At 37.6% G+C, this 15197-nt stretch overlaps 1 protein-coding gene across 5 annotated transcripts in view; it reads right to left on the bottom strand.

Moving 5' to 3' along the window:
• LOC140792613 (uncharacterized) overlaps nucleotides 1–14898 on the bottom strand; it is a 43256-nt gene extending 28358 nt beyond the window's left edge. For all 5 annotated transcript variants that reach the window (XM_073143710.1, XM_073143711.1, XM_073143713.1 and 2 more), the window contains exons 1-5: nucleotides 14593–14898; nucleotides 13773–14496; nucleotides 10873–10957; nucleotides 10640–10729; nucleotides 4565–4638 (exon numbers count right to left, since the gene is read on the bottom strand). In XM_073143710.1, the coding sequence (XP_072999811.1) occupies nucleotides 4565–4638; nucleotides 10640–10729; nucleotides 10873–10957; nucleotides 13773–14496; nucleotides 14593–14704 (1085 nt within the window). In that variant the 5' untranslated portion in view covers nucleotides 14705–14898. The remainder of the gene's footprint in view (nucleotides 1–4564; nucleotides 4639–10639; nucleotides 10730–10872; nucleotides 10958–13772; nucleotides 14497–14592) is intronic.
• Nucleotides 14899–15197: the final 299 nt, after the last annotated feature.

Below are 15197 nucleotides of genomic sequence, written 5' to 3'. Positions count from 1 at the left end.
CATTTGTAAATTATAATTATTAGATTTATATTCTAATATTCTTATGATATATATATATTTTAAGTAATTCTATTAATTTATTATATATTATTATTCTACAACAAATAAAATACTAGGCTTATTTAGTTATTTATTTATTATTTTATCGAGTAAAGACTGCATAGTCCCTAATTAATCAAGATAGAGTATGAATTATAAAATTAATTATAATTAGACCAACAATATACTTATAGTTATTTATCCTTTTATTTTATTTTATTTTATTTTATAATTATATATTTAGAAATATTCTTATATAAAAGAAAACAAACCTCTTCTCCTTATACTATAATTAGCATTTTATGATAATAGTATAATTATAGTATTTGAATCATATTATAGATCTAGTTATGTAATAAAAAATAAAAAGAATTAATTCTAAACCTAATAAACCTTTATATTTTAATTGAATTAATTCTAATTAGATAAACGGCTAACATCATACTACTTAAATATTTTCAGATCCCAAACCCTTTATTTGAGACCTCGTGGACCTTGCTAGCAATGAGTGTCACTCGGTTAATTGGCGGATATGAGGGATACGTGGTTTGCGTCTTCTGATCAAGTGTGAGTAGTCTTATCCCCTAGACGCCTTTCTCAAATTAGGTTATATTATATATTATGTACATGCATGTTTTGGCCTCCAGCATGATTATATGACTTTATCTAGAGATGATTACAGTCGAGCATATTTTATCATGCATTTGATAAGGCGATCCTGAGATGAGTACATTGGTGATATATAGAGATGATTATATTATTATGATTTTATATCAGGATGATCTCTATTATGAGTATGCATGTAATATATTAGCATTAGTATGCATGTGTTGACTAAATGATTGGAGACTATATTGCATTATTTTTCCCTTGATTCCTGTTCCACCTAAATTCCTATTATGCATTGACTTGTTATCGTACTAGATATATGCATATGATCTGTCATTTAAAAGGAAAATATGAAATGTGATTGATAGGATAGTTGATAGAAAGCGTGAGGATACCCGAGTAGGCGCCAGGGTAAGGGTGTCTGGAGTGATGAATATGGTTGCTGATATGCGATATCTCATGGCCCATGTCCGAGGTCAGTTGAGTATGTGCGCACAAGACAATCGACACATGCCGTTCGCTAGGGCATATATGGCGAGTTATCCTCACGAGGTTTCTATCAATTATATGGGTGCTCAATCTGGATGGATGTTGATACCCTAGCGGGTGGCGGGGTATAATTATATTTGAGATACTCTTGCCAGTCGCGGAGTATGCTCTGAGCCTTCGGACATGATGTTGAAATCGGGTACCGGGTGATGACTGTGCACAGTGGTCTAGTATGATGATATTATACCGAGATATCGGTGATGATTGTGTTGTTGAGAAATGCATATGATTTCATTATCATTTGATTACGTGATTATCAAGTGATCAATATGCATCATATATGGTTGCATTTGATATCATAGCATGGTCATGGTCAGCATGCGTCATGTGTCATATTTGAGAGAGTTGTGATAATAGTATAGCATGGAGATCTGTTTACTCATTGTCGAGGATTATATACTTCTTATCAGTTATGACATATTAACTACTTTTCATTTATATATTATTGAGGATACATTCATATACTCATTCATGATATGATGCTCTTGCTGATTCATATTATCTAGTACATGATTTACTCTCTGTTTGGCATCACTAATTCGGGGTAAGGTCTATTCACTGAGCCTTTTGATCATGACTCTCATTATTTCTTTCTTTTTAACCCTCACAAATATTATGGTACATGATACGTCTTGAGATACCCTGATAAGATATTTTATCAGTACATGATTTACTCTCTGTTTGGCATCACTGATAAGATACTCATTCATGACATGATGTTCTTGCTGATTCATATTATCTAGTACATGATTTACTCTCTATTTGGCATCACTGATTCGGGGTAAGGTCTAAGCCTTTTGATCATGACTCTCTTTATTTCTTTCTTTTTAACCCCCACAAATATTATGGTACATGATACGCCTTGAGATACCCTAATAAGATATTTTATCAGTACATGATTTACTCTCTGTTTGGCATCACTGATAAGATACTCATTCATGACATGCTCTTGCTGATTCATATTATCCAGTACATGATTTACTCTCTGTTTGGCATCACTGATTCGGGGTAAGGTCTATTCATTGAGCTTTTTGCTCATGACTCTCTTTATTTCTTTCTTTTTAACCCCCACAGATATTATGGTACGTGATACCGCCTTGAGATACCCTGATAAGATATTTTAGAGCAAAGATGAGATAAGCTATGGATGCGAGACGGTATAGATAATAGTTTATATAGAAATTGAGTTGTACTAGTATTTGATATTTGTACTCTTTTGTATCAGACGATGATCTGTATGATAAAGGTCGAATCATGGCGCACTCTTGTATTAGTCGTTTTAGTTGTATCTTGATAGTTTGTTGTGGCCTTGTATGGGTCCTGCCGATTATGTAGTGGTTTAATGTATTTTATTGTGGACGGGGATATTCATATGTTAACAGGTTTATTTGGTTAATAGTATGATTTATCTGGTGATGGATTATGTGATCATGGATAGGTTAGCAAGTTTCATTTGATGATGTCATGATTATATGTGTACAGGAGAGTATCTGTGCGTGACGGGCCTCATCTGACTTGTCACGTGCGCCGCGCGTGCCGTGTGGGCGCGTAGGCGTGCACGTGCCGGTGCCGGGCGAGGGCGTTACACAAATCTCTCCCATCTTCTTCCTCTCTAGCCCTAGCCTCCATCGTCAGATTGAGCCCCGCCACCCTTCACTTACCACCACACTACCACTCCTCCATTGGCGACGCCGATGACGCCCTCCTCCATCGGCAATGCCAATGTCATCGAAAAGTGACGGCACCCCTCCACCTACTGTCGTCACCTTTACCAATGACACTCTCGTCAACAACGCCACCACCCTCCATGCCAGCACTTGCCACTCATGACATTGCCTCCCGCCACCCTCATCTGCATTGAAGCCATTGCTCCACTCAATGATGCCACCGATCTCCACAGACGACATCGCCGCCTTCCACCGTCGACAGCCGACCTTCTTCCGCCACCCTCATTGCCACTCGTGGGTGATCATAACAGAAATTGGAATGTCAATCTTCCTATAGCCCAATGTGCATATAATAATTCTATTAGTAGGTCTATAGGTAGTCTATTTAAAGTTGTTCATAGTTTTAAAGCACGCAAACCTTTAGATCTTTTGCCCATGTCATCTCATGCTAGTCTCTGAGTCTACAGAAGCATTTACATATCATGTTCATTCATTGCATCAGGAGATCACCAAGCATAAAGCAAGTAATCTTTAGTATAAAATATATGCCGACTTACACAAGCGTGTCAAGAAGTTTAATAGAGGAGATCATATTATAATTCATATCAGACTTGAATGATTCCCTTCAAGAGCTATTCGAAAGTTACATGCTCATAGTGTAGGACCTTCTAAAATGTGTAAGGACTAATGTTTATGTCATTCATATTACCTCTGATTACAGCATTAGTTCTACTTTCAATATTGAGGATTTAGTGGCTTACAAACCGCCTACGAACATCATCACCGAACTATATGCTACATCTGCTACTACTAGTCTAGATATACCTGATATGCCACTCACCACTTCTCATTTTCTATTCACACTACAAGAAAAGATAGAAGTTATTTTAGATGATCAAATAGTATCTACTGCAGAAGGAGTTCACTATTTTCTAGTTCGATGGCAAGGTCAACTAGAGTTTGATTGTATATGGATCCCTTGCTAGGAGTTACAGCAATTTGATCCTAACATCATGGAGTACTATCATAGCCGTCCACACCCCTACTTGGCTAGATCGAGTTTCTTCTACCCCAGAAGAGTTATCCGACATGTTTACTCTCGTAGGCGCAAGAGAGATGCACCCATTGCTCTCTGGCTTAACGAGAGTTTAAACTAGCCTTGTAAGGCTATTTTCGTTATTTTTACTTATTAAGTTATTTTTATTTTTTGCTTATTAGGGCATCATGATTAGTTTGGTCTTTTACTTTACTTTGCCTATATAAAAATTTGCAATCCTCTCTTTTCAATTAATGAATATTTTGAGAGTTTTGATCTATTGAGTATTCTATTAGTTGATTCCAATGTCAATGGATTTCCCGGGTTAGTTACTTTTGCTATGTTCATTCTCAAATCTGCGATCAAGGAGTTTGTCTTGCATCAACTGAGATCTAGTTCAAAAGTAAGTCTTAAGTGGCTTTTCTCAATAAAAGTGTCCTTTTCCTGCCTCAAGTAGCCTATGGCACACACATCATGCACATTTTTAGGATCTTTTCATTGAAATGCATGTTGGATGAGGCACATCGGTGCCCCTTACAATACCTTGCACCACCATAACCCACCTTTCATAACTCTACCAGTAGTTCTAAAATAAAGATAAAATAAGACAGCAAACTATACTACTTTAAGTAGTAATTGCCAACAAGAGAAAAGAAAAACTTACACCACAAATTGTAGAACTTTTGATCGTCCAGTAGCTGAAATTGATGTATCCAAATGCCACTCATTTGAGTTTACCTATCAATTTTATTGAACAACATACGAATCCCTTTGAATCTATGAGAAGTATCACATAAACATCAAAATGGAGGAAATTCATGATATCAATAAATTCTACAATGCATACATTAATATCAAAAGAGTGAAAATTCATGACATCAATAAATTCACCTGTGATCTTTATTATGTCACAATGTCAAAATATAATCTTGAGTAGGTCTTCAGAACTCTTTTACCTTTTTCTTCTTGATTATTTTATGCATTTTCTTTCGTCTTTAGAAATTCTTCTACCTTTTCCTTAAAATAATGCATCTCTCCTGATTAACTCACCATGATTTTATCAAACAAATTTCAACATGCCCCAATGGTACAAGGGAAAACTCTACATTTATCATGCTGACAAGATGGTTGTGAGTCATTCTCATCAAAAGGAAGAAGCATCTATCTAAGCTAATTGAGCTCTAAATTCAACTATCCCATCCTACAACTTTGTAGATGACAAACTTTCAAGCTTGACTATCAAAAAGCACAATCAGGTAACATGTATCTCATTGCTTTTTATGAATGAGCCAAAGGTATTAATGATTACAGCATTTAGATAAACACGGAGTATCTAGAGAAATACTAATCAAGGTTCTTTGCTAGGCTTAGCAGGCGATATACTATCGATTGACAAGAGCAAAAACCCTTAAGATACTAAAAAAGCGGTAGGAGGATAGAATAGTATAGACCTAGCAATTCCCGATACGTAAGGTCATGGTGCAATTGTGAGCCGAGACCTCGTGTGGGGAGCATCAGGATGTAATGCCAACTCATGGTGAAAGTGATGAACCTACAACTAAGATCCTTAACCTAAAGGGTTAAACAATCAGTCAGTTGTTCGTTAGGTGATAGGCATGCCAATTCTATCGCTAAGGTCTAACCTCTATCTTAAAAGTATTTAGCTGGGAATGAATATGGGTGATAGTCGGTGGACCTAGTGTTGAATACAATGTGACCTAATAATTGTATTTTGTAGGATGATGTGACATTTACTTCATCCTTTATTTATCATGCTGGGTAAATCATGTGTGATATGCATTATATATTGCCATGCTACAGGTACTTGTTGAGCGTTAGGCTCATTCATTTCGATATATGTTACAGATGGCCTATAGTTGTGGTAGGAGCAAATGCAACAATTCACTTAAAAGGGCATTACACCCTTTTTTATTGCCTATCATGTAGTAGTGATACGAGAAGGGGCATATTTTCCCTCTTGTTGTATCTTATGTTTTAACATATACTTTTATATTAGGAGACTCTACCTGCTTTTATGTTATAGATGGACTTGTGGCCTTCAGGCCCTTCTTCAGTTTTCGCTATTTTGGTGTTATTAGATGATAATATTTATGTTAATAGCCTTTCCAACCTCTATGTGGGTCTAACATGAGAGCAGCCTCATGTGAAGGGCAAGTGGCAAGCCTATGCTGTTTCAAAGAGTGTGACGGACGAATAAACATTCGATAGAGTTTCTTGTAGCATGGGATGCGGGCAAATGTTTATCGATATATCCAAGCATGCGATAATTGCCAAAGGAACAAGTATGAATGCATCATGCAGCCGTTGCTAATTCCAAATCATATTTAAAAAGATATCTCAATGGATTCTATCGAGGGTTTACCCAACTCACAAGGATATTCAGTCATCTTTCTAGTAATTGATTGCGTGTCTAAATACAGGCACTTTTTGGGACTCAAACACCCATACACAACCAAGTCGGACGCCTAGGCATTTGCCAAAGAATTTGTTCACTTGCGTGGAGTGCGACGATCAATTGTTTTGGATAAAGACCTTGTTTTTGTTAGCAGCTTATAGCACAAATATTTTCGTTTGCCAAGAACCAAGCTAAAAATGAGTACCGCTTGTCATCTGCAGACTATAGTCCTAAATTGCTACTTAGAAAATTATCTGCGTGCTTAGCGGGAACCCCTTCAAAGCAGGGAGCGAAATAGTTTTCTTGGCAGAGTTTTTGTGTAATATCCTTTCAATCAGCTTCCCAGATCACACCTTTTGAGGTAGTGTATGGCCGACCGCCACCAACTGTACATCACTATGAATATGGTTTAAACAAGGGTGGCGATGGTCGACCAAGAGTTAAAAGGCCGCGATGAGATCCTACATATTCTAAACAAAAACATGGTGATTGCACACAACTGGATGAAAGTCCAATAGGACAAATATCACCGAGAGCTGGAGCTTTAAGTGGAAGACTGGGTTTATCTAAAGTTGCAGCCATATTGGTAGACGTCAGTACAAATGCGAGCAAGAAAGAAGTTGGTAGTGTAGTTTTATGGGTCATTTTAGGTCATTGAACGGGTTAGACTAGTAGCATATCGTCTACGAATTCTAGAGTGATCACTCATTCATCCGGTGTTCCATGTGTCCCAACTTAAGCAAATAGGCATTGAATAGTGCAGTGTACCACAATTATCCAAGATTACTGAGAATGAAAAAATTGTTTTGGAGTCGAATGAGATCCAAGAATTTCGCTAGGTCAAATATTGGGGTGTCTTGGTAGAGGAGGCGTAGTCCACTGAAAAGGATTACTATTGGAGGATGCTATGTGAGAGGCTTGAGGCTTTTAAGGAGCTGAAGTTGAGGTTTTTGCATTTGAACCTTAAGAACAAGGTTTGTCTTCAAAAGGAAGAGAGTGATATGACTAGATGTCTAGTCATTCTGTTCTAGTTCATCTATCACAGGAGGTGACATCATGCAACCAATGGAGACGGTTCAAACCAACGATGGTTGTGCCAATGGCACGTGCCATGCCGTGCCACTATCGGCACACCCCATCTTGCCAATGGCACATTCTTGCGTGCTAGTGGCATGCCCCTACATGCCATTGGCATGTATCTATAATACTTCTAATAAATTTTTTAGGATATTTAAAGATGTTTTTGAGTCTTCAATATGTCAATCTTTAGTTTTTGGTCTAAATATATGTATTAAAAATTTAAAACCTACATTATAATGTTTTATCTTTAGATTATTTTTATAAATGACCTATTTTAGAGAAAAAAAACTGAGCTTATTTGTATTCCTCGGAAACCCCGCCCACATCATCGTTCAATATTTTTTGACCTACTATTTGTATTCCTCGAAAACCCTGAGCATTAGGTCCAGTGTGAGTAGGATCAGAGGTAGATCTTTGCCTGCTAGGCAAGAGGATAGCAAGTTACAAATTCTATCTCGGTAAGACATGTATTTCTATTACTATGAAATTAATAAATAAAAATGAACTAGTTAATGATAGAGTTACCATTATCCTTAAAGATAAAGCAACAGTTAAATATAAATATTATTCAACACATACTATGACTGAAAATATTCATTAAAATTAATATTAATGATTGAACACTCTATAATATCGAGTTGAACGTAAAATGACGAGGAGGATCAAAGACTTCATTTGTCGGCACAAGAATAACAAGAATATTGAATTAAATACTATCGATATTCTTCAAAACTCATTCACGGATAGTATTGCTCGTTATAACATCTCACATAGTCTTCATACAAATAGAAAATTTTATAATTCTCCTATGATATAATATAGATATTGAACATGCACGAAAATAAACGTCACCGAATAGACACATACACTGTAAGCATATGCAGATTGTGGATATAGAGTATAATAAAAATGTTTTGGCTATGGTGGGTGTGATTGATATGATGATAATTATAATAAACTCATTATCCTATGGGTGCACCTCTGCTAATGTTCTACTACTTACAGACTCAATTCCTTTGTACTCTCTGAAAAGGTTATGTAATAGAAACGCATGTCTCATGCATTATCACTGAACTAGATTGAGTCTTGTTATTATCACCATCATCACTATCATCTCTACTCTCATTATTATCAATTTTATCTAAGTCTTCTAAATGATCAACTGATCAATTAATCTGATAATTATTAATAAAAATAAAAATAATAAAAAAAATGGCTCCACATGGCACAATAATCGGCACGCGACCATACCGGACGGCATACAGCCGTGTGATACGATCACGCCTCTGGCTATGGAGCTCTGATACCAGCTTGTTACGATCACGCCTTTGGCTATAGAGCTCTGATACCAACTTAATACAATCTCTCCTTTAGGGCTAAAGATCGATCTTTTCTAATTCTCAGATCTGGACTAGATCTGGCACGGAACTTTGAAATAAAATCCCAAAATATTCCGCCGTTGGATCAATGTGAAATTTTAATATGTTGCCGCCCTAGAAAAGAGCTTTCCAATAAATCAAGTTTCAGGCGAATCGGAGTTGTGGATCTCGAGATACCGTCCGATTAGTGGACGAACATCAGAATGCTTTGTTTTAGATTCGTGGATGGAGGCACGAGATCCTAGGTAATGATGGTTGGTGGAGGACCGGCGTTAATGTGGTGGCACCGGTGAAAAGTGATGGTGGAAGGGTTGTGGTTGATGGAAGGATTAGGGCAAGTGTGGGATAGATTGGACGAAGGGGAGAAGAGGGCCACCCCAGGGACTAGGGTGATTAGCTAGGACGAAGGAGGTTAGAAGCGGCGTTGTGGGATTGAGAGAACGGGAGCGAAGAAGACGAAGGAGGCAAGGCAAAACTCAATCTCAATAATCAATAATAATTTTGGTTGCCCTACACATCCTTTTATAGGCTAACCAACAACTCACATTAACCCTAAAACACAATTTTCGCCGACCGCGTTCGAACTCGCCCGACCACGTTCGAACGCACCGAATTAGCTCTTCTGGATTTGCGAACGCGATGCAGGCGTTCGAACGCGTGATCGAACGCGCCTGTCGGTATTTGCGAACGCGATGCAGGCGTTCACAGTGCGTTTGAATGCACAGTACATTCTCTTCACCACGTTCACAACCCCGTTCACAAACCGCGTTCGAACTCACTCCACCCGCGTTCGAACGCGACTTATAGAAAACTTATTTTAATGGAAATTAAACACTAAAACATGAAACAAAAACACTCCTAAAGTGAATCCATGCTCGAGACGACGTCGGTGAAGTCCGAATCGTATCACCGTGCCGGACCGGCACGCTGGATGGCACACAGTCATGCCGGCGGCACGGCTCGGCACGGGGGTGTCCACTGGCACACCCCTGCCAAGTGATGTGTCATTACGAGCACGGCTATCCATGGCTCAAATGACATGCAAGGCATGGTGGCAGACACAAGGGACAGCTAAGAGTTAGATGGTTTGGGCAAATTAATCTGATTAATCTATTTGTCACTAAGTCTATCCTTAGTGAATGAGTCTTTAGTTGGTTTAGTCAGTCAATTTGGATTTAAGTCTCTTTGAGTTATTGGGTCAAGTATAGTTTTTCCTCTATTTCTTCTCTCTCTAGGTTGGCTGTACTAACCAGGGGGCTAGGATTTGTCGATTTTGTTGTTCTTTCTATCACTCAATAGGTAAATTATATAAGCATAAATAATTGTATTGCTAAACCACATATGCATCTGCATATGTGCCAGCATACTGCATATGTGCTATATGGAGGCTTGACCACCCACATACCACGGACACTTCTGACAATATTAATTGTAAAGTAATAACTCGATGGAAAACTATGGCCCCAAAGAATGTCTTTTGTTACTTTTATTGTTATTCAAAAAGTCTTATGTTACATTTTATCGTTATTCTGCTCATGGACCTTTGTAGATCTTGAAAAATTATTAGCTAATGCATGTAGAATATTCAAATGATCACATTTAATTTTCATGTCATGGATTCATGGATTACTCATCTAATGCAATAATAACAGAAAATTACAAATTTGGTTATCAAATTTCTCATCCTGCAATATTTCTCTTTAACTGATAAAGTATTAATTAGTAAAATAACAATGAATATATTTGATATAAAATGATAAGGATAGAGATAAGTGCATGAAATATGAAATATATGTAACATTGTAATACGATAATAACGCAGAAATGGAACAAATAGCTTTTGTAAAGCAAGTTAAAAACATACAAAGAAAGGAAGGTCTCCCAGACTAAGTGTGTAACAATCCAACTTATCATCCCAGGAAGAAATTGATGACTTCGGAGTGTGGTATAAAATCTTGAAAAAGAAGCAATGGATTAGTATGAAAAAAATGAAGCTCTTTGGAATCATAAATAAAGAAAATAAAAGATAAATGCAACAACATATGATTGAAGTTCAGTTGTATTTCACATATTCACAACTGAAAATGAGCTCCCCACCTGACTCTCTATGCTTATGTTTGCTATTGGTGCCAAGGCCTGTACCACAGGACCTAACATGGCCTGCCCTATCTTTTCAAACTCCCTGAACATAGAAGGTATGGTTGTCAAGATACTAAATAATTAGAGGCAAGAAGTAATTATCCGTATAAAGACACACATTACGTAATATGCATATGTTTCTTTCAAGAATCAGTGAATTTTTTTAATAAGAAAGCAAAGGTTAACGAGAATTGGCACCTCATTACTTGCCAGGGGCCATGGTTATCAAGAAGAAATAGAAGGAAAAGCTAAATAACCATTTTATTTTACTGGTTAAGAAATTTGCACTCTCTTATATTAATTGGCCATCTAGCTGTAAATTGTAAATGAATAAGTGGCCTTGTTTAGCCAAGCAATTTGGACATACGCAAGTAATTTTGTTGATGCCACGTAATTGCACAATGAGATAACAAATCCTATCACTTCCAAACATTACCTACTTTACAGTATATCACATTTCAAGCTTTTCTAGGTATAAGTTTAATCTTCAGAAAAAGGTGATAAGTGTTGGAACATATTGTCTGAATTTTGGCTCATACATTTCAAAAGTTTCTATGTGCCTTTCTGATCAGAAAACATTTAATAAGATCTGGCATTCCATATGCAGAATAGAGTATGTAGATCCAACAGAAAAGAACAAACAAACTTCCTACGCTTTCCTGTTCCAAACTCTTCTACCATTTTCAGCTAAGCAGTATGTTTCTATTTCCAAAAGGTAGAATCAAGTTGCTTAAAAGAACCATAAAATTACTAGGGATGCCAATAATTTCATGCAAGGCATGAACCATTTTCATAACCAGAATTAGCTCTAATCACCAAATTGTTAAAGTCCAAGCTATTTAATCTAACTACACTGCTAGATCTCTGTAGAGTCTCAGCAATTTAACTAAAACAAAGCATAGGCATTTCTGCGTGCCACCAAGACAAAATATAGTTAATGCAACACACGGTAGTGAAAGGGAGTGATATTCTTCTTTCAATCATCTCAAAGTAAACAAAAGTAGATGCAGAGAGAGAGAGAGAGAGAGAGAGAGAGAGAGAGAGAGAGAGCTTGAGGAAAAGGAGCTCTGTAAAGGAATAGAGCGAGAAAAAGACCAAATGTTTTATGACCTGAAGTAAAAGCACTGGAAAATTGCAGGACGAGTAGGATAGAAATGAGTTTTGCGCTCATACAAGAGGTTCTTTAGATGGATAGAGAATTAAATATTATACAGGGGAGGTAAGAAGAACTAATAAAAATGAAGCATTGAAAAATTTCCATAATCCATATTACAGGATTGGTGGTTCAAACTACAACTTAATGAAATAGGGGGAAATTCTAAAATATTAGACCACTGCAATATATCCAACTATATATGCAAGCTAACTGTAGTTATTCGTACTTGTGTCCTATCCTCTAGCAAATCTCATATTTCTAACAAATTTGTCAAATGTTAAATATGAATGCCACATATGCATAGGAGACATAGATATGAATGTCAGATATGCATAAGAGACATAGATATGAATGAGATGACCCATAAGCTATCCTATTGATTTATTTGCAAGAAAGTGCCTCCGGTTAACAACAAAGGTTTCAGATTGTACTCACTTGCATATTTGTGTATTTCCTACCCAAGAAGCTTCAAGTCGACAAAGAATATGGCCGAAGTGTATGTGAAAATTTGTTCCAGTCCTTTAGAAAACGCCCTCCATTGAGAGACGTTTAATCAAATGGAACTAGAAACATGTCAGCAATTTTCTACCATTTTTATTCTTTCTATTAGTTTATCCATATACTCTAATCAAGTACTATGAAAATTGACTAAAATAAATAGAAAAGTATTGATTAAGATAAATGGAAAGTGGTGTAGCAATATTTATCATGGAATAAAAATCCAAGAACATTGAAAAAAAAAAGTTTAAAAGAAATGAGAACTAAATCTCTAGAATATAGAGCTATGGGTGATAAAGCTGCAGAGAATGGCCCAAATGCTAGTGAGATATAGAGATTAGAAGTTGTACTGTCTTTATTATCTCCACTAACTTGCTGGAGAGGTAAGCATGTGCTTAATTTGAGATGTTATTCCTTATATCGACAATTAGATCTATGTGCTTTAATGGTGTCCATCTCCACTTGGTAAATTATTTGTATTATATCAACTAATGGATTGACTTTCTAATTTTCTATTTTTATAATAGGCATTATTTGATCAGGTAATCAAATTGCTTAATGACTTTAGGCTACCATCGTCCAAATACTGTTTATTGCCAACCCTTTATGCTTTCTTGCAATATTAAAGTATTTTGGTACTTCCCGCTAGCTTGATGCTCCTGTTTGAGCAAAAGAGAACAAAGAATAGGAACCCATCCAAACATCTACCTTGACTCCTATCCACCTCACCATCTTGGTCTTAGTAATTTCCATTTGCAGTCTTCACTCTTTATAGAGAGCACATGGAGAGGCATAAAAGAACAAATCAAAAGAGCATCTTTCCTCACTATTGAACTTAGCTATCAATTATTTTCACTCTTTTCTCTTCTAAGTTTTTGTCGCTGTATTATCTGTTATTACAGTTTGAAATTCCATTATGTTAGCATTATTTTATTTTTTCAAATAAGCAATACCCCTTAGTAATTTATTTCCCTAAATGAGAATAATATGGATGTGAACTTAATAAAAAGTTTCATGGAATGGAAGAATAAACTTTATATATCTTCCTCATTATCCTCAACTCAAACTTAAATAGTTCTTCCCCATCATACTGCCATCTATGATATATCTCTTATATTCACAACAAAATAGAGAAAAATTGCATAGATATTGACAATTAAAGAAGAAAATTGAAAATTCTATCTTTTTCTTTATTTTTGCTTACCAATCATAAACCCAGTCATTAGGATCAGCATGCAACAGACTAAATGAAAGAACAACGCTCCCATCTGATCCAACTGGCATGAACTCTCCTTTCCCCCTAGCCATCTCGCCATCAACTATCCCACCATTCATGAAAAACTTTACAAATATCTTTCCTATTTTTGAAACCGCATCTGTCTCATCAGTCCTCCCCACTATCCAAGCATGTCGATGCTTCCCAATTACGAACTTCGCGTCCCTCTCATCAGCCTCCTCCATCACAACCACAGTGTAAACTCTCCCACCACCAGACCCCAAACAGTTATCTTGTCCTCTATTCAGAGCCGAGTTCAGTAACTCGTCGAAGACCTCATCGCCAACATCGGCTAATTTAGAAAAACCCAGCGCACCACACTTCCAGAGGCACTCGTCAGTTGCACCATTCTGGCTTTGCGCACAGCCCGTTCCCGAATCGACCGTCACCGAGACACTAAAGTTCCTCCCGCAGCTGCCACAGGAGGGGTCGTCGTGGCCAATTCTTCCGCGCATTTCTTTGGAGATCAAGGATTCAAGGCGATCGGCGAGGGAAGGGTCGGGGTGATGGCGATCGGAGCGGAGGAAAACAGCATGGAAACGGCAGGGGATGGAGGGCGGATTGGATTGGAAGCGGTGAGAGAGGGAAGAAATGGAATCTAAGGGGAGAAGAGAGCGGTAGATCTCTGTGGATTTCAGTAGAAATGGGAGGCCTGGAGAAGTTAGAGAGAGAGATTTAGAATTATAGTTGGAGAGAGAGAAACCCTAGAAATGGGAAGTAGAGGCCGAAGGAGAGGGGATTGATTTACCTGAGAGGAAGGAGAGGAGGACGGAGAGGGTGAGGAGGAGGCGCTTGATGCCAGGTTTAGTACTCCGGCGAGTAGAGTCGCCGCCGACTCCGACGCCGGTGCTTTCCGCCATTGGTGTAGCTGAGGTGATAGCTATGGAGATGATGTTTAACGGTGAAGCTGCTCGGAGTTGGGGACTCCGGGAAAGCGAGAGGTTTGTCTAGACCTAAAAACGTCCGATTAGGGGTGTTGAATTGAAAATGATTTCGAGCATCGATTTTTTATCATTGAAAAAAAGAAAAAAAAAATATTTTAATTTAAGTTCATTCTTAGCTTTGAGTCTAGCTCGAGCTTAAAAAAACATATTAATAAGCAATATTAAGCCTAATAAATTCAAGCCTAATTTCGTGCCCAAACAAGCTCGAGTTAACCACTCTGAGCAGGCGAGAGGGAAAAGCACTATGAGCTCTGGCGATGGAGCAGGGAAAGAGCCTCCCACACCAACTTGGGGGGAGGACGTCCATCTGAGAAGAGCCACGACATCCAAGTCAATAAGAGAGCATGAGGACCTCAGGTCAGATCCTGGGCTACGGTTGCCGCGTGGGGTAGACGACCAAAGGAGTTGA

Source organism: Typha latifolia, chromosome 7 (genome assembly GCF_019914945.1).
Source record: "Typha latifolia isolate L0001 chromosome 7, TyphaL0001v2, whole genome shotgun sequence".
Classification (NCBI taxonomy): Eukaryota; Viridiplantae; Streptophyta; class Magnoliopsida; order Poales; family Typhaceae; genus Typha; species Typha latifolia.
Note: the sequence above shows the minus strand (reverse complement) of the source record. Positions and strands in the feature narration are given on the sequence as shown.